This window comes from Drosophila navojoa, chromosome 3 (genome assembly GCF_054131105.1).
Source record: "Drosophila navojoa isolate 15081-1374.11 chromosome 3, UAZ_NAV_1.0, whole genome shotgun sequence".
Classification (NCBI taxonomy): Eukaryota; Metazoa; Arthropoda; class Insecta; order Diptera; family Drosophilidae; genus Drosophila; species Drosophila navojoa.
The window spans coordinates 28,643,509-28,667,917 of record NC_142891.1 but is presented as its reverse complement, the minus strand read 5'-3'; the positions used below and the strand labels follow the sequence as shown (position 1 = coordinate 28,667,917).

The following is a 24,409-nucleotide window of genomic DNA, read 5'->3' as shown; positions in this document are numbered from 1 at the left end:
GTATTTTATTTTGCTATCGATATTAAAAGAACTTTTTAATCAGCTGTTAATTTAAGCTTTTTAAAGTTTCAATTTACCAAATTTGCGCCAAGCAGCATCAGCTGTGTGTGTGTTTTAACTTTCAAGCTTTTAGTTCCAATCGGGCGTTTGTGAGCGTAGCGTGGTGCGCACGGACTGTCACAGTTTGAGTCTTAATATTTTTTGCACGAGTTTTTTCCTTACGTTTTTATTCATTGACAAAAACTCAAGCTGCGCTCTGTATTTGTGTGTGTGAATATGTGCGTTTGTGAGGCCGCTATTTGCGTGTATTGTGCTAGAGTGTGTGTTTGAACAACGTTGGCTCTGGATTACTTCACAGAATACATTTCTAATAATTATATTAAATATAACACAAAAAAAAATATAAATAAATAAGCATAATTCAAAATTAGCATTGTCTTTAGTGTTCAACAGATCCAGAAAAACAAAACAACACAAATACATAAAAAATACAGAGTCTCTTTTGAAAAGACAAAGTGATATACCTCGAGATAGGATTGATCGACTATAGGGGGCGCTGCAGCTGCAACCATTAGGAAGGAACAACTGCTAAGCTTACAGAACCGTTAAGCGTAAGCAAAATGGCCACGACTGCGGCTGCCGTGGCAGCCACCAGTGTTGTTGTATTGGATCGTGGCAATAATACTACATGCACAATCAACTTGCATGGTAAGTGTGTCTGTATGTTTGTTTATAATTAATCATAATTTACCAAAACATAGTAATAATTCGCAAATAATATATCTTCAGTTTTTCGGTGCTCTTCAGAAAATCGTTGGCGTTATTTTTAGCGCATGATTAGCAATATTTTTTTTATAATTGATTTATTTTGTTTTTGGTAATCGCTTTATGGACTCTTATTTTATAGAGTTAAGCTGCGTCAACAATTTACGCAGCCCGTAGAGGTTATCAGAGCTTAAATACACAGTGAAAAAATACTGGGTTTTACTTAAAATTGAATTGAACTGGATCTAAATGTTGCTAAATGCTAGCAAAGTGGTTCAGTTTAGAGTTATAAATCAGAAGTTCACTCTCTGACCATCGCAATCGCTATTGCTGTACTGTATTCATTTTCGCCCAGTGTAAAATATGGCTGTAATCTAGTTGCAAATGTTGTATTAATACTCGCAAATACCATGTATTAGGTTTACGTTACAGCCATTTCAAAATAGACAGTGTAGCCCGCTCAAGTGGCTTTCCTACTATCTTATCAGTATTATGAACGATCTATCTATGCTCTCCTCTTTCTCTCTCTCTTCTCTTTCTCTTTCTGTTTGTCTATGCTGAATGATCGTCATGTCTGTCACCTACTCGCAACAAATTTCGATTAGGCGTTATATACATATGTGTATGTGCATTTATATAGGTACATATGTATTTATATGTACAGAGCGCACTTTCAACAATTACGACGACTCGTTCGATCTACCCACGTTGCGTCTTGCGACGCGGTTTTTGAGTCGCAGCCAGACACACATATTCCATTCTACCACAAAATGCGATCCAACTGGCAGCCAGTTTTTTTTTTTTTTTTCAAGTCAAGTCAAACTTTAAACTTAATGCTAGAGTTTTGATTTCCGCTTGCTTTATATATATTTTTTCTACAATTCGAATTCTGCAACGTTAAACGACGCTTAGACGGAGGCAAGCTTACGGCTAAAACAGGCCGCATCTTACATACAAACGTACAACATATGCACATATACACATGTAATAAATACACACACATCTACACCCACACGCAGCCGTGTTGCACCCACCCAATAGTCGAATAGCTATTGGAGCTGGGAGTCTCTCTCGTTCCCTCTAGCTGGAAGGTATAGTGGCTTAGACGAGTGATATGTATGTGTGTGTGTGTGTGTGTGTGTGCGTCATAGTCGCCAGCATTTTTACTCAGTTTGTAATTTACAAATGAGTAATTATTTGCTCAGTTAGTAAGAGTCAAAAGGACTCAGTTAATGCAAACGTTACACTAACATACTATGTGAAACGGTACTAATCTTATATATATACATATATACCTTTGTAGGTATTTATAGTTACTGCTAATAAAATTTCAATAATACATTTTTTAACGGCTTTTCTATATATATTTATTAATAGGTGCGACGGTTGTGTCCTGGCGTGTTAATAATCAGGAGCAGTTGTTTGTGAGGTAAGCTTTTTAACATTACGCATACGCCGCACTGGCCACTTTAAGCTCAAAGCGCACAGTCAACCGTTTGAAGTTGAAGCAACTTACGCAAGTCTATGGTAACTAATGGTGAGCAACCAAAAAAGTGTTGGGAAAAAGTTTTCAACAGACGAATGCAAACCAACACACACATGCACACGCTCCCTTGGACGTAAGCTAGCCACAAAGGATGCCCTGCAGTAGAGGAACAGAGGCGTATGGTTGTTGGGCAACCTTAGCCATTCTGTTTGGCGGCAAAATGTTTTGGAAAAACATGAAACGAACCAAAAAGAGACGCACAAAACCCGACCAAAGAGAGGCAAGAGCGCCGCAGCATGAGACAACGAGTGTAAGCGAGAGAGAGAGAGATAGAGAGAGCAAGAGTTTGCCAAAGAGAGCGCGTGCTGCACATGCACAAGTCGTAATCTGCGGCATGGGCAGCTTTGAGGGCCGCTTTCTTGCTGCGTACGCTATCCTGCTCTAACCAACGATATCAATAAAAACAACAACAACAACGAGGAAAACAATGTGCTGGTTTTTATGAATGGAGTTTTTTGGCGCGGCATCTAGATCGATAAATCCCGACTACGACTACATGATGTGCCATGTACACAGTGCCTCGGCTTGCACAGTGGCCCAAAACGTCGGATTGTGGCGTCTTGGCGGTCTAACCCGTCTTGGCAACAGCTGCTGCTGAGGCTTGCCGCTTTTCAATTACCTTGCACATATCAGGTCATAAAAGGGATTTGGCCTCGATAGAATATATGAATTATAGCATATATGAATAGTGAAATTTTGAATTTTGAAATATTAAAAATTTGAGAAATATTGAAGATTAGAAATGCAGAACACATGACCAAAACTATTTACAGGGTATAGTAACGTGGGCCATTTTTTTTTACCACGTCACATTTTCTTTGCTTAGCTTTTAAGTTTTTCCCAACATTTTCGTCTGTTTGTCCGAATGTTACACATTGCGTCGACTTTTTTTGTATCACTCTTTTGTTTTTTGTTTTGTTCATTGGCATTTGGAAACCCAGCAGGAGCGGCGAGGAACTAACAGAAAAACTGCTGCGAGTTGAGTTGAAGTTGAAGTTTTGTTCTACAAAAACCAGGGACACTTTTTTTCGAGTGGGCAAGCCAAAAGGAACTACGTGTGGTAACGAAAAGATAAAGAGAGAGATGGAGAGAGACAGAGAGAGAGTGAGAGCAAGTGGGGGAATTTGAGAATTGTGTAAACTAAAACAGAAAATCAAAGCAGGCAGCTCAGTAGCTAATGCTTAAAGAACTGCTACAATAAATGCCACTTGGTTGAATTCCGCAAAATGCGGCACAAAGCTGATCCGAGGTAGCTTGCACGGCCAACAACCTGACAATATTAATGACACAATTGCCTCTTCGGGGTCCTTGGAGCAAACAAAGACGCAGGGGCCACTCAGTTGATGGATGCGTCGGCAAATTAGCGCACGCAAAAACTCTAAAAGGGCCAACTGAATCACTGAGCAAAAAGTTGCCAGCCAAACGCCAATCGCCAGACACTTTTTTTCCTCCGTCCGCAGCTCGAGCAAGAGATTCAGAAATTTCTGAACGTCTGCGCGTGTTTTTATGTCTCAACTCGGCAAAGATGCTTTGCTAGCTCTAAAGGGCTTCGCAATCTGCGCAACGGACAACACAAATTAAACTAAAAGCAAACTTCTCTAAATTTAATAGAAATCTAAATCGAAATTTTGCGGAAAAATATAAATTCATGCTATCTGCTTAGAGATGGATGTTGCCTTCTGATAGGCTCTCTAGGTTCTTACGCATTCACCTAATCTGATTTCTAAAATTATACGAATCTCATATAATAGCGCCAATTTTCGCTGGCGTGTCTCATAAGCTAAATATTTTCTGAACCTTACATCAAAAAGCCGGAAATGATTTACTGCTCAGTTCCTTTCTTCTGGGTCGTGTTGTTTCTTTCTAGTTCAAATGATATATTATGGGAAGCTTTAATATGGCGTAGACAATCGACGCATGAATAAATCAATACATATTTTGTCTTCCACTTGCAGCAAGTTGGCATCGTTTGATGGTAAAAAGGCTATACGTGGGGGCATACCCTTTGTTTTCCGTAAGTACATTCATTATATATTATATATTATATATATTATATTATATATATATATATATATATATATATATATATATATATATATATATATATATATATATATATATATTCATTATGTATATATAAATATATATTATATCACAATAGCACAATTTGGACCCTGGTCTTTTGGTCCACAGCACGGTTTTGCAAGAATCACACGTTGGCATTTGGATCGAGCCCCAGAACGATTGCACAATGGCGATGTGGAGGCAATATTTTCGCTGATGGACAATGAGTTTACGCGTTCTATTTGGAATTATCAGTAGGTATCTGTAAAGTCTGTCACTTGAATTAAATTCATTCTCCTATCATGCGCAGATTTCGGATAACCTATCGCTTAATACTGCGTGAAAAGGAACTACATTTTCACATCGGCGTTTATAATCCTAGCAAAGATCTGAGTTTTACATTCAATATGCTGTTGCACACCTATCTAAAAGTTCCAGATGTTCGACGATGTCAGATAACTGGACTTCAGGGCTGCCACTTTATAGACAAGACACGCGAGGGCGCTCTGTATCAGGTAGAGCTATAGCTGACTCTTTATATTATTATATTATAGGCCTTTAAAGTTGCATTCCTTGTATTAACTCTAGGAGGGTCGTGAGGTGGTCACTGTTAACGAGTGGACGGATCGCATCTATCAGCATACGCCACAGGAGCATGTGATAACTAATGTAGTATCCGGGCGTAAGATGAGGCTACACAAATACAATTTCCCAGATACAGGTGAGTGAGGTTAGATGTAATGACTATAGTAATGCGCATGACTTATCAAATCACTAACTATGCCGCATTCCCGCGAAATGATCGTATGTTGATTTTTTGTGGACTTGAGATTTTAATGCAGAACTGTTAGAAAACGTCTCTCTCACATACTTTCGGTAAATAGGAACTCAATTCGCTCTAGTTTCGGGAAAAGAACAATTTCGATTTAAGCGTTTGTATATGTACTAAAATGCAATAACGAAATTACAAAAATGCTTCAAGTGTTGTAAAGGCGTATTTAAAATACTAGAAGCTTGTGTTTTGGCATATACACGCACCTGATTGATATTCGTGTTTAGCATAATCCATCCTTATATTTTTATGTGTGTGTGCTTTTTGTGTAAGCGGAAGGACTTTAAGAATTATTGTGAAATATCAATTCTTCGAAAAGTTCAGCGGATTCGTAGTCGAGAAGTCTCGACTAGAGTTTTCTTTCTTGTTAAATTTGACTGGCTTGCGTAGAGCTTGCACTACTTCTTCAGAACAATTCAAATGAAGTATATACATACATATATAATGCTAATAGTAAAGTAACTTAAAATGGACATCCTTCATGTATTTCTATTTACTTTTGTGAGATGTCGGCATTAGCAGCAAAGTCCATTGCGATCCCATCATGCTTAATATTAGTTTTGTCCATCGGTAAAAATTATAGACAGAAGCAATGATTGCTAATTAAATCTACAGTCAAGGAAAAGTTAACACCGCTTGTTTATCAATATTTCGGGTTTTTACAAACAAAAATGTAAGTTTTGGTGTCCCATTATTTAGGACAGGGTATTTTCGATATGACACGCCCTTAAAGAGACGAAAAAGGAGGTTACCAGTAACTCGACTAACCGAACTTGAAGCTTCTTTGTCTTAAACTGTAAGAGATATATACTTTTGCGGACGGACATACATACATATATCCGTCATATCTTTTTGGTCTTGGGTATCTCTAGCATCAATACTGATCAAAATATAAAGCAGAATTTGAAAAGTCACTTTATCTTCAGGTCGATTGGCCACGCCTCTGGGAGATGTAGCTTAATTCGATTTGCTATGTCCCCAATGGGCGTAGATATATCCGCCATACCAAGGTGGTCTAAGGTGGTCGACGCGGATCTGCATTCCAAATTTCAGTTTTCTAGCTCTTCATCTAAAATGATTAATTTTAATATGAAGCATATTCCGATTTGCCACGCTCCTAGTCGGATCGGGCAAACAATTTATAAATCTGATATATTTACGAGTATGTGTTCCTAATTTCAAGTCTCTACCTCTAATAGCGCCAAAAAATGCGTTATTAGGACAGACGTTCGGGCAAGACGGATATTGCACAAAACCAATATACTCATTTCACTGAAATCAGCTTTGTTTTTTTATAATAAACTTATCCATTATCCATTAACCATAAATATTGTTTTATTGCAAAATTAATGGTGTATGTCGAATTTTATCCCTGACTATATAGCCAAAGTGTGCCTCGAAGAGCAGCAAAGATTTTCTGGTTTGGTGTTGTTCTAAAGTCATAGGGAACCTTGTCACTGACGTTCAATTTAAGTTTGCTAAGTATCTAACTGCTTGTAAAATTTGGAAACTTTGTAACTTATTGCAGTTATTTGGAACCCGTGGATCGATCGGTCGCGAGAAATGAGTGACTTTGGTGACGATGAGTTTCCCAATATGCTGTGCGTCGAGGCTGGCAATGTCAGCTCCCCAGTCATATTGCTTCCGGGCACTTGTTATGAAGCTAGCCAGATACTACAGGTAGATGCAAATACGATATATATATATCGATATTATTTAATAAGCTAAAACCCACAGCAATTTAAGTGTCCCTATAATTTGGTACTGTCCAAGCAAAAACTTCAAAGAAAACTAAAATGATTGCGCAAAGTCTTAATTAAATCTATTATCTATTATACTTTAACTATGTCTATTCAGATTATCATCGAAGGAAATGTCAGCCGTAAGACCAAACGGAATCGCTAGCGTTTAAGGAATCGGAACCCGCTGAGGTAAACCGATTCGTACACCATCCATTGAGATCGTCCACAAAGTAAGCAGAAGGTCAGGAAGAATTAGGAACACTTTGTCAGTAGATTATAGGTGTATACGATAAGTTACTATCCCTATAACTAGCTCAAAAATAAGACCCCATTCCCTCCTAAAAAAAAATAAATGAGTGCTGTTCAAGCAGAACTTTGGTAAATGCTCACCATGAGAATGCGGTTCGTGTCATCCCCAAGCTAAGGAAAGGTAATACATATTAAATTGTGCATTAATTAAACTAAATTGAATTAGCATTAGCCTCACATAGTACATGTGTATACGATACGATACGATCTATATATATTTTATAGCCTAGTTTTAATATAATCTCTGTGTAAAATACTAAAAAATTAAAAGAAATAAAAAGTTTAATAAATTAACAATTAGTTTGTGATATGTCAATTTACTTAGTTATAATCGATGTATAAAGAAATTCATTATATGTATATATGGATAAACATGAATGTATAATTATAGTCCATTATGTTACTCGATCTTTTGAGGGCGACCAACGTGGAAAAACTGTTTCAGCCATGCTGAACAACGCATAGCTGATATTTCCAACAATATGATTTTTATCTGAAGAATCACGTGTCTATTAAAAGGGATTAAAGATATGTATGATACAGGAACTATTTAAACTGCCTTTAAGAAGTTCGACTCACTATGTGATAGTTGAAAAATTTACTCCGTGCTAGCGCATATTGAATGCGAACTAAACATATGAATATGAATATAATTGTTTTCAACATTTTGTCCGATTTTTGGCACACTTTACAACCAACGTCTCTGACTTTATCTATCCTACTGTCAAGCCACATATGTACATACACATGTACATATGTGCCGCACAATCGCACAACTACAGAAAATGCTGGAATGCTACCCATGTGTTATAACAGCTGTTGCTTGGAAGTTATGCGCCTGAGTAATGTAATTTTCAACGGATTCCAAAATGCTATTTATGAACTTTAGTTTGTCACAAATAAATTTATAAAGTTATTGTCTACGAACACGTAGAATTTTACCAAGATACACTTAAACTGATAAAATATTTAATATGATTTAAATAAATTATGTAGCAGCAGAAACAGAGTAAAGTTTTCTCTAGTTTATCTTTCTATTTTCAGTTATCTGTTCATGTATAAAAAGCCAGTTAGCACAGTATTAACTAAGGTATTAATTAAGGTTGCTATGATCTCATTAATCCCGAGCGAATGCAAGTGCATGTTATAGGCTAATATGGTTATTAGGCTTACCTCTCAAGAGCATATAAACATTACCTTGACAATTTCTTAGATAAATAACTTTACTTTAATCAGTTGGTAGCTATCTAAACTTAGCTTACATTTATTAGATTTGCGGTTGTTTTTAGCTTACGATTAAGATTTTTTTACAATACATATATAAAATAGGCGTTTCTAGAGTGTAACCTACGCAATGCACTCGGAAACTGAGCGACGCCCGTTAACTCTTAGTAAAGATTCTCAATCGGTGTTTTTGTCGTTATTTAAAGAAGCGCAGCAGCAGGCATGAAGTAAACTTATAGCACACTTAGTTAAGAGAGAAGAGGGCTAAATAGTTTAAACAAGATTTTACACATGGCCTTTCTTTGTAGACTCATTCATATATATATATATATATATATATATATATATATATATATATATATATATATATATATATATACTATACATATATATTGCATATAAATATTATGTAAGTAATAAGTATTACGATCAAATGATATTGCAGGGATAGTTTGGTGTACAGCATTGTGTGCCAGATTGTGGATGGCTTAATCTATTTTCACGGCACCATAGATTTTTAGTATGAAAACATAGGCAGCAAAGAAGCCAATGGAGCCTGTCAATAGCCAAAACGTTAGCACCATTAGACCTAATAAAAATAAAAAAATTATTAACAAATAGCTGCAATGCATATCTACAGGATTGACGCACCTGTGTAACCCAAATAAAGCAGTGTGGGTATAAATTCTGTAATCTCCAGCTTGGTAAAGAAATAAAATATGCTATAGAAAAGCACATACACAGCCGAACCACCAGAGACGATAAAGCTGCGCCACCACCAGCGATAATCCTGCAAGATAATAAAATTAATAGAGCATACTCAGCAGTCGAGTATTTTTATATGGAATATACATACCTCGCCACACAGCTGAAAGTAGGTCATAACGATGGAGATCTGAGCACAGCTAACAACTAGAATACAAAACACCAAAAACAGGAAACCAAACAAATAATAAAATTGATTCTGCCAAATGGCCGTAAACACGAAGAATAGCTCGATGAATACGGCGCCAAATGGCAAGATTCCAGCCATTAAGGTGCTGTAAAGGGGAAACGATTAGTTACGACCATCATTTAGGTTAGGGAGCAGCTAACCGACCTCAAGACTGCATTCATATACCAATGCTGTGTGGGCACCTGGCGTGGTATCATATTCGTTCGCACTGGATGCTGATACGGCTGTTTTCGATAGCCTAGGTAGAATCCCAGATAAACGAGCGGCACAGATATGCCGAACCACAGCAACAACAGCGATATCATTGTGGTAAAAGGCACAGCGCCGCTCGAGGATTTATCCCAAATGAAAAAGTTCAAAATGAATCCCGTGCTGCAATGATTACAAACACATATAAGTACAATTCAAATTAAAACTAAAGACCAAACTCACCCAAAGACAATGCCCGGATAGAGCGTGGCAGTTAAAAAGGCAGCTCGTTTCCATTCCCGTCCCTTCATCGTTTTATAGAGACGCGCCGCATAGTAGCCGGCAATGGTTCCCATGAAAACGTACATGAAAATGCCGGACGTCATGAGAGCCCCACGTGACGAGGGCGAGAGCATGCCCAGCATAGCAAAAAAGATCGTAATCATGGCCATGAAAAATATCTGGATGCCACTTCCAATGATAGCAGAGAAGAGACGCGTGTTCTTAGGCGGTCGAAAAACGTCGCCATGGACCAACTTCCAGCCGGTCTCCTCAAGCGTATCCTCGATATTATCATCTGTATTATAGCGAGCGATATCCCGCCTCAAAGTGCGTATCATGATCATGGTGAGTATACCCGATAAGAAGAAGACGACGACCAGCGAATTGATGATGCTAAACCAATGGATTTGTACATCGCGCATGCCCAAATAAATATCCCAGCGTGAGGCCCAGCTAACCTTAGACTCCTTCCAAACAACAGAGTACGTGAAGTAGAGCTGCGTTTCGCCTGATGGATTAACAAGCTGTGGACTTGGACTGTCAGGGAAATTGCAGCTATCGCCCTCAAATTTTAGTTCCTTGTGACTAACGGACCCAGTTATTACTTCAAACCCAACCACCCGATATTTATCCTTTGTGTACATGTGATAGGAGAGAATGAACTTCAGATGGTTGTTAATGTAGATTTTATCGCCATCCACTTGTCCCAATCGATAACCATGCTCGTAAGTCACTTCATTGGGATTCGTGGCACTGACAATGCGTGTCGCCACAGGCAAATTGTCCACTAGCAAGTGAACAAAATACTCGTGCTGTATGCGCTCTGCGACCGTTGCCGAATCCTCTTTGCTCCAGGTCATGGGTAAATCTTTTTTATTGCAAAGCAACTTACAATTCACGTCCTCGGCCATTTGAACCTCGTAGGGTGTGTTCACTATGCGATCACCACGCAGAACTTCCCCGAGATTCTCTGATTTGAAGATTAGGGTTCCATTCTTGGGATAGCAGAAGCGCAGTGAATAATACTGATAGGGAAGCTGGGTTCGGCTGCTAGTCATTTTAACCGCTTTAACATCGATTTTTTGTCCACGCACGAACTCAACGGGTGCCACGCCGGGCACATAAAAACAATCAACAATGACGACGACGCTGCTGCTGGCAAGCAGCGTGAACATCACCGTCCACTAGAAATATTAAGTATGATAAAATAAAAAGAGAAAAGAACATAAACAAACTTTGATTGCGTGTCCCTTTTGTCAACGTTTCGTTTACAGTCAGTTCGCTGCATTTACTTAAGCTATTGTGTGCACGTTGCAAGACTCACCTGCATGGCTACCTTCGAAATTGAAGCCTAATTGATTTGCACTGAATGTAAATGTATATATTTAACTAAAAATTTGCCAATTTATAAACTAGCTAAAAAATATATATATTCTTTCTTCTATTGCCTCTTCTCGTTTGCAATTGTCGCCCGCCAAGTGTAGAGAAACGTTCAAAGTCGTTCTGCGGTATTTTTTCTGGCGCTGTTAACATAACAGCTGTACCATTCAAAATCTATATCTAAAGAACCTAAGTAAATATATACCTATTTTATTGAGATATATTATGACAATCGTTAATGATTTAAAAATATATGTATATATAATTAGTATTGGTAAATTATAAATACAACTACATTCAATTTAATGATACATCTCCAATAACAGTCTACAATTCTGTTAAGTCAGAAGCAGAAAAACGAACTAGATGAGCAAACCATTTTACACAAGTTCGCTTGGTTTAGTAACCTGAGTCGTTTGAGTGAATTTGTTCCAAGCGACTATAACAGCGAAAATATGTGTCTCAAATGGTGTAAAACTGTTCGAAACTAAACTGGATTTAATCTTTTTTGCGTTTAAATATATAAAGCACCAAGCACGACTCAATAGTTTTCCGTTCGAAATACCGTTTCGCTCAACCTATTGTGCACTACTGCTTTGTTGTTTGGTTGTTGTGGCTGTTGATTGTTTCACTTGTTTTCTGTATTTGTACATACATACATATGTATGTACAAGGACGGCGCTACGACGCTGCTGAAGTTGTGCTCGTCCTTGCTTGACAAAGGCGCAACAATTAGACCGCGCAACAAGGCGAATGAGTCGATGTGTTCGTGGATGTGCGCGTGAGAAAATCAATAGTAATAAATCAAAATACAAAAACTACAAGCATTGATTGTGCTTCGTGTATGAGCGGGTTTTGTGATTGTGTGCGTGCGTAGGTGTTGCATACTAAACTTTCTTTTTCTACAATCAGCCAAACAATTAAAGCAGTCAGGAAAATACCAAAAAGTTAAATAAAGAAAATACCAAAACCTAGGCTAAACATCATAGTATGGAAAGTAAACAGAATGCTGCAGTTGCCGCCAACGCCGCTGCCACTGTCGCTTCCCCCGCCGTCGCCGCCAGCAGTAGCAGCAACAATGCCGACGACAACGATAGTGATAATGATGTGGTCACCGATTTTCTAAACTGCAATTGCAACAGCAACACCAACGGAGTGGGAGACGTGTCAGATGCTCCCGCTGCGCCATCTTCGAAAATCTTGCATTGTGCCCCTCGTGTTACAGTGGAAAGTCAGAATTATTGCATACCTGTTATTAACGCACCTGTCCCAGCTGTGGTACTCCCTGGAAATAACAACAACAGCACTAACAATATAGCACAACACGGCAACAACAACAACATGATACCCACAATTAATGTCACACCTCATAGTCCGGCATCGGCCTCCAAGTACAACAACATCTTCGAGGACACATTAAGCCAGTTGCAAAATATACGAGAAACAGTGCAGCAGATGAAGAACTCCAGCCACAATCAGCAGGATGGACTGACCAACAACTATGGCCTTCTCAGTGCGGCGATACTGAGCGCCTCGCTGCCCGATCTCAGCAATATGGGAGGCAGTGCCAACGCCAACGGCACCGGTGGCATCAACAACATGGGCATCATGTGGTCGGCAGCGCCACAACAATGCCTTCTCCTGCACACAGACCGACGGAAATCCTGGACGGCTGTGGATGATGCCAATGCGACGGGTGATTGTACCAACAAGAGTGTAAGCCTGTCCAGTTTGGACAGCGAGGAGCAGGAAACCATACGCGTTACCGAGCAGCGAAGGCGCTCTGCTAGGAACAGCACAGGTGGTAAGAGCATGCCTACTCTATGTAATACTACTGTATCGGACTGGCTATGTAGGCAAATGAATGATACAAGTAGAGGATATGGTTTGAATAGTTCAAACATCTTGAGCATTGATAAGAATCGCATGCGTACTTTGAATATGTTAAGACAAATTGAAAACTACAAATATGGATATTATTCAAAAATGAGTCTAAAGAATCTGTTTAGTCGAATAATCTGTATTAAATCATTGCTAGAGGTAGATGACTTTTATCCTGCTGAGTTCTTTTTTTAGGTAATTTGACCCATTTTCTGGTGTTAAATACAAAAGGATCGAAATAATTGAATAAACTAATGAGGCAATAATTGTCAATTATATATTAAGTAATTCACAAGTCTTGCGTCACAAACGTTTCTTACGCGCCAATATAGCCAATGCGTCTAGTTCTAAGGAGTGTTTAGTTTCGATTACGATAAGACATTCCACAAAAGCCTCACATTGCTCGTTATCAGTGCCTAGTACCGGAGTCCAAGAGTCAGTCGCATTTAATTCACTCGATTTTCGTTTAGCATTTTCGTAAATTTATTCACATGCTCCAACTTTTCACACGCAGGAATTTCAACTCACTCGCTGAACGAGGCGGAGCTGGCGCGAGATTTCGAGCGTATTGCGGCTAAGAGAAGTCTAGCCACGGAGATTATTAGCCGAATACCGTTGCAGAAGAGCATCTCAACCTCGTCGATCATAGCCAAGGAGGATATCAAAGCAATCTCGCGGCACCTCACGGATAGCGAGGATGAGAATCAGTCCTTGTTGCGTTCACATACCAAGATCGAGGTTTATGATCATGTAGAGAAACGCCCAAAGCGTGGCTCCCTATTCTTTCGCAAAAAAAAACCAAAGACCAAGACGAAGTCGCTGGTGGGCGGCGTTCAGCTAAGCGATATGGAGTCGCACCTGGAACGTAAGAAACTGTCAGCAGGCCAAGACTATTGTGATGGCTCTGAGAGCTTGCACCAGCAGCATTACCACCAGCATCATCAAATGCAGGAGCAAGAGGATCAACAGCCACTTATACGTGCTGCCGAGCTGCAGTTTCTTAATGAGCCACCAATCGAGGCGCAGGACTTGGGAGCTGATCCAATACTGGGCATTGTACTACAAGAGCCCGACTCCTGGACGCCGAATGTACCCAAAGAGCAGCTGAAAACGCTTAAGGAACTCCAGATCAAGCGGCAGGAGCACATTTACGAGTTCATCATGACCGAGAAGCACCACTGCCAAACGTTAATTGTAATGCGCAAAGTCTTCGTGGAAAGTATGGAGCGGCATTTCCCAGCGCTGAATACGCACAGCATGTTTCCTCGGCTTCAGCAGCTGACAGAGCTGCATACCTGCTTCCTGCGCCAGCTGCGGCAGAAGCAACGCGAACATCTCGTTGTGGATAGCATTGCGGACATCCTGCTCGAGTTCTTCTCACTGGAGCAGGCGCAGTGCCTGCGCTTGGCCTATGGCGAATTCTGTGCGAACCATCGCAGTGCTTTGGAGCAGTTCAAACAATGCCTCGCTGAGCCGAGCTTTGCTGAGTGGTATAAGCACTGCCTGCAGAATCCCCTGCTCAAAAAGAAGGGCATACCAGAGTGCATATTGTTTGTCACTCAGCGCTTGACAAAGTATCCGCTACTGATTGAGCCTTTGCTGAAAAGCGCACGAGATAATAAGTTGGAGACGGATAAGCTGCAGCATGCGCTGAACTTGGTCAAATCTCTTCTGGTTGACGTCGATGCCTGTGTGGCGGAGAAGGAACTGCGTGAACGGCAGTTGGAGATCTATGCCCGCGTCGATGCGAAATCCTTTGCTATCTATAAGAATAAACCCTTCCGCAAGACCGAGTTGGGAGTGGAGTCAAGGCGACGTCTAAAGTTCGACGGGTTGGCTACGCTGATGCAGGGTCGAGCTAAGACGCAGTTGGTTTTGATCGTGGTGCTGACCGACTGTCTCTGCTTTCTTGTCGAGAACTCGGCGCATAATAAGTATGCGTTCTTTACGCCCGAGCACAAGGCGGGCGTGGTTCCGTTGCAGAAGCTGCTGATACGCGAGAAAGCGGGGACCGAATCGCGTGGAATCTATATAATCAGCTCAAATCCCGATTTTCCTGAAATGTACGAGCTCAAAGTGCAAACGCCAAAGGACAAACAAACCTGGATACAGAGCATCAGGCAGGCAGTGCTCGACTGCCCTGCCACGGATATCATCGAAGCTGAAGCGCTGACGGCTGAAGAGAAGCTCCGCATTGGTGTCAACAAGCGCGAGATCATTGAGAAGATGCGCCAGAAGGATATTGAACAGGCGTTACTGCTGGAGGAGAAACTGATGCTACAGTTCAATCTGCTCAAGCAGCAACAACCCTTCGGCGAAGATCTCAATGCGGCTAATACGAATGGCAGCGCGGCCAATTTCTTGGCTGCCTTTGGTTCCTATAAGGAGTTGGTTTCCACAGACTGCGACACAGCGGAGCTCTGGCGACGCGTCCTCAACACTGTGCAGGACATTAGCCAGCTGGCGGCAAGCATTTATAGCGCTGCAACTGGGCTACCTGTCTCTCGTACCGTCAGTAGCGTGGGTGAGAAACAAAGTGCTCTCTATGCGTCGCCCACATTGCCGAAGCGTGCGGAAACCTTTGCGGGCTTCGACGAGAAAAGGGGCAAGCTGAACATGGGACGGGAGGTCAAGCTGACGCCGCGGCTGCAAGAGCTGGAGGAGAAACGTGAGCTGAAGACCCAAGCTCCAGTTGAGATGGCTGCAGCGCCAACGCAGCTCCAACTTCACGCCAGCACGCTGCCCTCCAGTAGCAAGGAACACAATTATGCGGTGCTCCAGGTGTCGCATCATTTGCACACGCTGCTCTGCATCATCTCGCAGCAAATGACTTGCATACAGAGCCTGCAGCTGCAACTGGCGCTGTATCGCGAATCGCCGAGGAGCAGCAGTGTAGGCGGAGGCTCCAGCGCAGGCGGTGCCAGTGGTTCAGCAGCTGGCGGAAGCTCTGCCTACACGCACAAGGATCAGCTAGAGGAGCTGCGCAACTTGCAGGATAAGCTGCAGGAGGAGAAGACCGCTTGGCTGCGGCAAAAACAACAGCAAATGGACGAGCTGGTCGAAATGCGGGCACAGCAGCTGCAGCTGCAGCAGCAAATTAAGGCCGAACAGGAGGACATACGCCAGCAGCGAGAGCAGCTCTATCGGAAAATGGAGTTGTTGTCTAGTCAAGGCCTCTTGCTATCGCCCAGTACTCCGCTACCAACGCTTGCGCCAGCCCTTGCGCCTGTCGCATTGCCGGAGGAAGCACATGAGCTGGACACGCCCACGGCAACAACACCAACAACGACAGCCGCCTCCACCATCGATAGACGCAAGGAGAAATGGCTAAACAGCGGATCCAGTTGCAAGACCCCGCCTGTGCATTTGCTTAGCGCGAATAATGCGCCGAAAGCGAATGCGACGCTCGTGAAACAGAAACTGCCCATGAAGCTATCATCGCTGTCCTCCGGCACGCGGGTCGACAAGTCAGCAAGCTTTAATAACAGCTCCAACAATGGGTCTACGCCTTCTTCCGCCGGAGTGCAGCAAATGTTTCCACTGAAGCTGGCCGACAAGCAACGGCAAATGGCCACGCCTACGCCGCAGCATTCGCGCACCGGAAGCTCACCAGCCATCATACAGCAGGTCGGCGCAACGTCGGTCACTAACTTAACGCAAAATGCTACAGGACATTACGCCGGATATGGAGGAGCCGCAGCAGCCGCAGCAGCGGCGCATCAGCAGCAACAGCGACTGGTGCAAACACCCACGAGCAGCCGCAACAATGCAAATGTGAATATGAATGTGAATGTGAATGCAGCCGCACGTGTGAGTACTCCTCTGGGCAGTACGGGACAGGCGCCACGCGCCAAGCCCGAGGAGGAGGAGATCTACTTCTGACGCAAATTCACGCCAGAGGTAGAAATCTAAAAATTTAAGCATACAAACCCCACATTCCAATAATAGCTGAAAGGTGTGGTATAATTTGCCTAGCTAGAAGATAAATTCAATTAACATTTGCATCACGTATTCTCTTAAATTCAATTGATTTCGTTTTTCACAACATTTAATGTTTAATTAATGATATGCTATGACATATTAAATGACACATAATAATAAGATGATTTAATGTGTATTATTCCGTTGTTCCTTTTGAAAAGATATATGCTGAAGAAAATTAAAAAGTATTTGAGGTGAAAAGTAAATATTTAGTACAGAAATTGAAGAACTAGTAAAAATGTTTGGAAGGAAAGAGTTCACAAACGATAGATTCCAAATAAAAACACAATGAAAGATTATGTCAAACTGAGAACTAAAACATATCTCTCAAATACTTAAATATGTTTCCATTTCATATTCAAAAACATTTTCCTTAGCTAACTAATTAAAGTGTGGCGAATTATACCATTAACCAAGCATCTCAAAAACGCAGTCTACTCGTTTGAGTGCTCGTCCATTAACTTAAGTAATCCCAAGTCTGTGTTTATCAATATATATATATATATATAGATTATATATATATATAATCTATATATATATATATATAATCTATGTGTACTTAATTGTTCAGTTTAAAGTTAAAGAAATCTCAAAAAGTATCACAGTTTTTTATAAATATAATGTATTATACATAGAAAAATATGTCTGGACTTTAGAGTGTATACAACTTTGTACTTAAAAGTTTAATTTATAAAAATTTTGAGCGTGTCGTAACACAGCTTGTAAAACAGTTCTTTTTTTGAATGTGCTCGAAATCGCTTAAAACTGTTAAATATATTTATACTCATTCACGAAAGTGAGATAGTATATTGGTTTCGTGCAATGTCCGTCTTGTCCGTATGAACGCAATTTTATTTTGGCGTTATTGAAGAACGCTGAAATTTTGCACGTAAGATAATATTACGATTCTATAAAGATTCATGAAAAATGTCTACGCCCATTAGGGGTGTGGCAAATCGAACCTGAAGATATGATTTCTTAAATTCTGATATATTTTGGACAATATTGATGTTAGAGACCTCAAATTTGGTATTTATACTCGGGCTGACCACCCAAGACCAACATGTTTTAGTGGGTATTTGTCCGCCTACAGGGGGGTGGCAAACCGGAAAAGTTTTTATCTTCTCAAGTATTATACCTAGAAGCTTCAAAATTTGATAGTTAAGTTACTAGTAACCTCCTCTATCGATGACCCAAAAAATCATCTTTGCGTCTCTTTAGGGGCGTGGCATATCGAAAAACACCCTGTAATTTTCACAATTGTTTAGCGTAAAAATTCAAATTTTGCAGTTAAGGTACCGTTAGCTCGTTCTAAGAACTGGCCAGTAGGGGTGTGGCAAATCGGGAAAAACTGAACTTTCTACAGTATTAGAACTAAACTTTGCTACTAAATTGCTGAAGGGATGTGAATGAGTATTCCGCAGTCGGTAACGCTCGACTCCAACGTTCTTACTTCTTTAGACTACATCAATATCTGAATAGTCACGCAAGTAATTCAAATTAATTATCTTAGCTCTTACAGCTAACTATTTATTCTCTCAATGTACTTAGACTTTTGCATTCTTCACAAATCTATGGTGTGTTTTTACTTTTATTCTACTCCAAATCCAACTTCAATGTGTATTAAACTGTTACACAAAAAGAAACCCTAGATATTAGAAAGCGATATCGATAACTAAAACAAATATTTATGTAAAAAACAATGTATGGTTACAAAAATGTATGCTCATATACAGATTATACATGTATACAAAATCTATTTATAAATACATATACAAAGCCTTTAAATAACTGTACTTGAAGAAAGCTATTTACGGATTAGCATTTACTAAATCGTATCAGACACTAAAGGTCTTCTATTATTTATTTCAGCAATTTCTGTATTGTTTAAAAAATTTATATTTCTGTATTATTTAAAAAATTTATATTTTTGTTTATATATAATACGAATTTGTAAATTCCAAAAAGCTGAAAAAAGTGGGAGCTCTATTAAAATTTGACTTATAAAAAAATAACCAAAATAAAAAGTCACTTAACCAAAACAAATTTTAGACTTTTATTAAGTTTGGTTCTTAACATTTGTTAGGTCAATATTCTTCCCAACATTATTTTCTATTCATTTTAACTTTATTTTACATAAATATACATATAATGCTGTTTAAAAAAAAATCCATTGTATCAAAGGTATTTTTGAGATTTTACAAAATATATGTAAATTTAGCAAAGATACATTTAGAATATCTCACTATTTGTTTACTGTAAAACTTATAATCCACTTATATGTACATATGTTCTCCCTTAACAAATTCTATTCAACAATATATACAATAGGAAATAATCTTGAATATTTGAGACTTCGCCATCTTTAGGTATCGAAACTTAATCTCTCTGACTGCGGCTAAAGCAGCTGGAATCTCGAAGCTTAAACACATCACTGACTGTTCAATTTTTTTTTTTTTTTTCATTTCCATAATAATTGCTATTAATTTTAATTATATGTGACAGTTTGGTTAAAATGCAACTTAAATCAAAATTGTGTAAAATATACATACATAAAACAAAATGAATGCAAAATCTCTAAAACTCCACCTCCAAAGACGTTCGAGGTATAGTATAACAAGTGAAGTTCGGATATGTTTTTAATATATAATTGTGTATGTATACATATATGTATGGATGGATCTACGTTAAATATATATCGCATATATACAGAATGTTTTTTGTTTCGCTGTGTATAGCTATATATACAATATGTTGATCGCTCCAATAAATGTTTCAAAATCGAACTTAATGCTAAATGAGGAAGCCGTTGTTTCAATAGTCAAAATCCTGTTTACGAGGACACTTTTGGCGGGTGTGTCCTTCCTCGCGACATAGACCGCACCGACGCGTCCGATTCCCAGTTGAGGCCACTGCTCCTGCACCAGATTTTGATGAGCTAGCTGCTTGGAAAGGAAAATATTTATCGATTAAAAATGCATTACATTAATTGATATCGTACTCACCTGCCTGCTCATTCGAATCGCCCCATTGAAAAAAACCGCAGGACTTTTCGCGATTCGCGCATGCAAAAAAGGGTCGTCCCTTATTGGGTCCATCCTTGCGGACGATCAGACTGCTAGCGGGCTTGTCGCAATTGCATTTAGTGCTGCCATCGGTAGCGAGTCGTTGATTTATGGTCACAGTGCTACTGGAATTCGACCGGATGTGTGAGCTCTGGTAGCTGTTGTTACTGTGATTAAATGTGGAGGTGGTTTGGTTGCTGCTGTTGCCACGATTCCAATCCCTGCTGTCTCTACTCCAACCTGAAGAGCTGCGCGCATTAGTTAGCTGGACGCTTGTCCTTTGCTGCGTAGCTGGATTTGTGCCCCAGCTAGATCTGCTGTTGCCATTTGTTGATGCTGCTTGGGCAGCATTTTCCGTGCCCCATCTAAAGATTGTCGGCGATCTGGTTCTGCCTTGCTCCAGGGTCCCAGAACTACCCCAACTCGAATCATTGGAATTTTGAGAGTTCCGGTTCGTTGCTCCCTTTGTGCCCCATGAGAGATTTTCTTGGGAATCGCGCCTTTCCTCCTTGTCAACTGCTGATGTGCTCCAACTGGATGAGCTATTGGTTTCTTGCCCAGCTCCCTTGCCCCGATTGTCGGTGCTTGTGACGGTAACTGCTGCTGTTGGCTGCTGCTCGGCCCACTGAAAGAATTTACACTCATTTGGCTTGGGGCATTTGTAGTAATGCCGGCCCTTGTTGGGCCCATCGCGCAGCACAGTAAGCTGGCGAGCAGGCTGATGGCAGCCAGTGCAAAGCACCGCAGCTGGAGCTCCAGCGGCAGAAGCTTCATTTATTCGCGCTCGCTTCACTGTTGGCTGCGCTTCGGCTGCAGCGCGTGCCTGCCTGCCCCACAGCATGGGCGCCTCCTCGGCCTCGTAAGCCTTACGCATCCATTGCGTCAGGCTACTATCTAAATTAACTGCCAATGTGTTATCATTTCTGCTGTTGCTGTTGTTGCTTTCAGCCAGCAACGACTCAAAGTCCGCATCATCATCAGCAGCAAATGCTGCCGCAATATCCTCATCCAGCTGAGAAGCTACCGCGGATTCTGATTCTGCTACAGCTGCAGCTGCCAGCAGCTGCTCATCGAATCCATCGTTGTCACTGTCAAAGAAACCATCTAGACTTGCAACGTCCCGACTATTGGTGTGAGTGAAGAAGCTTCTTATGCCACCTGATGCTGTTGTTGGTGCTGCAACATTCGCCTTATTGATATCTGATGATCCTCTAGTTGTTGTTTTGGTGTTCCGCTTTGGCTTCGCTGGCTTTTGTAAGCCTCTATTACTTGCTGAGCCCGATGAATTGCCACTTACCGGATGTGTACCTAAACTGCGACCGGGTCCACCGCAGGTTTTCCCTCCACCGCCACCACCACCTCCCGGCCCTGGTCCTGGTCCTGAGCTTCCCGCCTGTCCCACTATTCCGCCCACGCGCTTTACCTGGTCTATATTGATGTTGAAGGTGTTTCTAAACAATTCATCACAGCGTAAGCAATTCTTGTACCATCCGTGGGGTGTATTGAATAAACCGCGATAGTAGGCGGTGCTTAGCTTAAATTTTAGCATTTTATAACCATCGCCACAGGTGGCGCAGCATTCCTCCAGCACGGTTAACTCCTTGCACTCCTCCGGTAGCCAAATGACATTTTTGCAGTCCGGGAAATTAAGACAACCAATGAAAAAGCTTGTCTGATTCTTTTTGGGTTTTAAGGCAAGCGGTGCTTGCTCGCATTTAGGGCACTGGAAGAGCTCTTGCACCAAACCACTTGACGGGTTCACGGCGGCGACCGTTGGCGTTTCGTTAATCCTCTGCGCTATTTTGTCATCCATGGCTGTGATCTTGTCCATAATCTGCTGGTAAGCTGTTTTATATTTAGCTATTTGCTCGCGCAGCACCTGCTTTGGGTCCTTTTCACCAAGGCAAATGCGTTTCAGATCAGCTTCGAATTCAGCTCGCAGCAGCGGCTTCGCCAAAGTCAACTCCATGGCATCATAGCCCTCGTACAAGCCCATGCCAATAACACCTGGCACTAGAGCTCCTTTCTCCACCACGCCTATATAACCACGTTCCTTGATCGTGTTGATGTGCTCAGCATGTGTTGCATCAGTGCCGATTCCGTGCTTCTCCATCAACGCGATCAAATCAGCTTCTGTAAGCAGCGGAGGCGCAGTAGTTGCTCCCTCATGCAGCATAATCTCCGTCGGCTCAAACCGTTGACCCTGCTGATAGTTGTGAATCTGCTTCGCACTCCACTTATCATACACATAAACGTCCAAATAGTTCCTTTCGTGTATAACCAACCCATTGGCGCTAAACTTCTCCCCGGCTATATCAATGCTGACAATTGTCTCCGAGCCAACTGCATCTTTGCTGATGCATGCAAGAAAATGTCGCACGACCAGCTCATATACGCGCGCCTCGTTACCCTGCAGATCTGAAAAATTCAAAGTTGTAATAGGCCAAGTTTTCAGTTAGTCAATTAATTTATCGAGGCACATTCAGCTTACTTGAGACAAGCTTAGTGGGGTGGATAGGAGGATGCGCTTGATCGGATTTGTTTCCGTTCCTTGGACTAGGTCCCCACTCGAGGACACGTTGAGCGAATGCACCCCACGCCTCGTGTCCCGTTTGCTGTTCCACAAGGGGTGCCAATTCAAATTCCTTAGAGAATTGGTTAGTCTCGGTACGTGGGTAACTTATAAAACCCTTGCTATAGAGTTTTTCGGCTATGGTCATCGTTTCCTTGGCAGATAGCTTCAGTTTGCGAGAGCCCATCTTTTCCATTTCCACAGTATCCAAAGGCGTGGGTCGCCACTTATGTTTCGGCTTCACTACAACGCTTTCAACAGTGGCTCGCGGCTCTGGCTCTGCCAGGCAGAGTACTAAATAGTTCTCACATGCCTCTTTGTCAAACAAACGATTGCGTGCCCAATTGAACTCCACTGTGAGATCTTCAATGGAGTGCAGCACTGAAATGGACAACGATATGAAATATTATTAATAAAAACAGGAAATTTACTTTAACAGATAATTCCAACAAACTCCTTTGTCAGATAGTTTAATTGGAACAATTGCATGAATAACTACCCCTTATTTTCCAGAAGGGCTCGGAGACAAAGGCTTCAATTTCCTTGTAGCGCTCTGCTACGAAGCCCAATGTGGGTATTTGGCAGCTGCCATACGAAATGAGCTTGTCTGCAATATTGGCAGGGAATAAACGCTGTAGTCGCATTGTTTGGAAACGTGTAATGGCTGCGCCAGTTCGCAAATCAAGCTCGGTGCGCACATCCACGGCATCGCTCTGTCGTTTGTCTGGCAGACCCAGTTGCTGCAAAGCGCGACGGACTGCAACTGAGGTAATCTCTGAGAAACTGGCACGGTGAACGGTCAAATTGGGTTTGATGGCGCGACATACTTCAATGATTTCATAGCCAATGTTTTCGCCTTCGCGATCGCAATCCGTCCAGATTATCAACCCCTGACAACTACGCACCTCACGTTCCAACGTTCGCTTAATGGGTAGAAAGTTTTCGCTGACGGTCTTACGTATGGGTGCATCAAAAAGTGAGCGTGGATCGACATTTCGCCAATTTCGATACGATTGAAGAAACTCAAGTTCCATCAGATGTCCCGAAACGGAAGTCATAACCATTTTGGCATTCCGGCCGCGTACTGGAGCCTCAAAATCGTACACCTTATTGTACACCGAATAGCCTTCGCGCTGTATTGTAATTTATAAGTCCACAACTAATTAACAACATAGATTCGAGGCTCACCCGCTGCGCAGCGCCATTTGAAAGTAGGCCCGCAATTGTTTTGGCCGCATCATTCTTTTCCGCCACATTTAAAAACTTCATATCCTTCGGTTGCTTACTATAGGAACGTGCATTTTTTACTAAATGTAAACATTTTAATGCATTGACAAGCATTTGAAAACTAATTTAGCAGGAAATCCATGAAATCCCGCCTTATTTTAATTAGAGATGTGCAACAATTTCAATCAAAGCATAATTTTTGCAGTAGTAATTGCTCGTCACTAAACAGGATGACTGGATTTAATAGTTGTAAAAAATGAGTCGCAACAGTGAAAAAATATCGATATACATCTTATGCTTATATTTCTGGATTTCAGCTATTGATTCGTATCACTGTTCGTATATTTAGTATTGTAGCACCACTGACCACTGTCTCTAACCAGACAGTGGATAGT

The 24,409-nt window shown here is 41.2% G+C and overlaps 4 protein-coding genes across 7 annotated transcripts; 2 read left to right on the top strand and 2 right to left on the bottom strand.

The window, feature by feature from the left end:
- The first annotated feature begins 83 nt into the window (after positions 1-83).
- LOC115563920 (uncharacterized) lies at positions 84-7,555 on the top strand. 3 transcript variants are annotated; one of them, XM_030387637.2, is made up of 8 exons: positions 84-708; positions 2,143-2,194; positions 4,267-4,325; positions 4,473-4,629; positions 4,686-4,890; positions 4,964-5,096; positions 6,736-6,887; positions 6,945-7,555. In XM_030387637.2, exons 1-8 carry the CDS (start codon positions 621-623, stop codon positions 7,005-7,007), a joined length of 909 nt encoding a protein of 302 aa, XP_030243497.1. In that variant the 5' UTR covers positions 84-620; the 3' UTR covers positions 7,008-7,555. The 3 variants fall into 3 exon arrangements, with proteins under 3 accessions (XP_030243497.1, XP_089113819.1, XP_030243498.1); XM_030387638.2 differs by having other exon boundaries at positions 424-708; positions 7,065-7,555; XM_089257693.1 differs by lacking the exon at positions 2,143-2,194 and having other exon boundaries at positions 423-708.
- A 939-nt stretch (positions 7,556-8,494) lies between these two features.
- On the bottom strand, positions 8,495-11,407 carry TM9SF4 (transmembrane 9 superfamily protein member 4). Its single transcript, XM_030387631.2, has 6 exons — positions 11,233-11,407; positions 9,870-11,092; positions 9,582-9,809; positions 9,339-9,522; positions 9,134-9,272; positions 8,495-9,071 (listed from the first exon to the last, which is right to left on the bottom strand). The coding sequence occupies exons 1-6, from the start codon at positions 11,236-11,238 to the stop codon at positions 8,971-8,973; spliced, it is 1,881 nt and encodes a 626-aa protein (XP_030243491.1). The 5' UTR covers positions 11,239-11,407; the 3' UTR covers positions 8,495-8,970.
- Positions 11,408-11,926: 519 nt separating this feature from the next.
- On the top strand, positions 11,927-18,471 carry cyst (rho guanine nucleotide exchange factor 18 cysts). The gene is made up of 2 exons (XM_089257600.1): positions 11,927-13,092; positions 13,684-18,471. The coding sequence occupies exons 1-2, from the start codon at positions 12,279-12,281 to the stop codon at positions 17,049-17,051; spliced, it is 4,182 nt and encodes a 1,393-aa protein (XP_089113726.1). The 5' UTR covers positions 11,927-12,278; the 3' UTR covers positions 17,052-18,471.
- A 1,468-nt stretch (positions 18,472-19,939) lies between these two features.
- Positions 19,940-24,250, bottom strand: Top3alpha (topoisomerase 3-alpha). 2 transcript variants are annotated; one of them, XM_030387628.2, is made up of 5 exons: positions 23,976-24,250; positions 23,287-23,920; positions 22,707-23,168; positions 20,156-22,633; positions 19,940-20,092 (listed from the first exon to the last, which is right to left on the bottom strand). In XM_030387628.2, the coding sequence occupies exons 1-5, from the start codon at positions 24,126-24,128 to the stop codon at positions 19,965-19,967; spliced, it is 3,855 nt and encodes a 1,284-aa protein (XP_030243488.1). In that variant the 5' UTR covers positions 24,129-24,250; the 3' UTR covers positions 19,940-19,964. The 2 variants fall into 2 exon arrangements, with proteins under 2 accessions (XP_030243488.1, XP_030243489.1); XM_030387629.2 differs by lacking the exon at positions 23,976-24,250 and having other exon boundaries at positions 23,287-23,550; positions 23,615-23,755.
- Between the last annotated feature and the right edge of the window lie 159 nt (positions 24,251-24,409).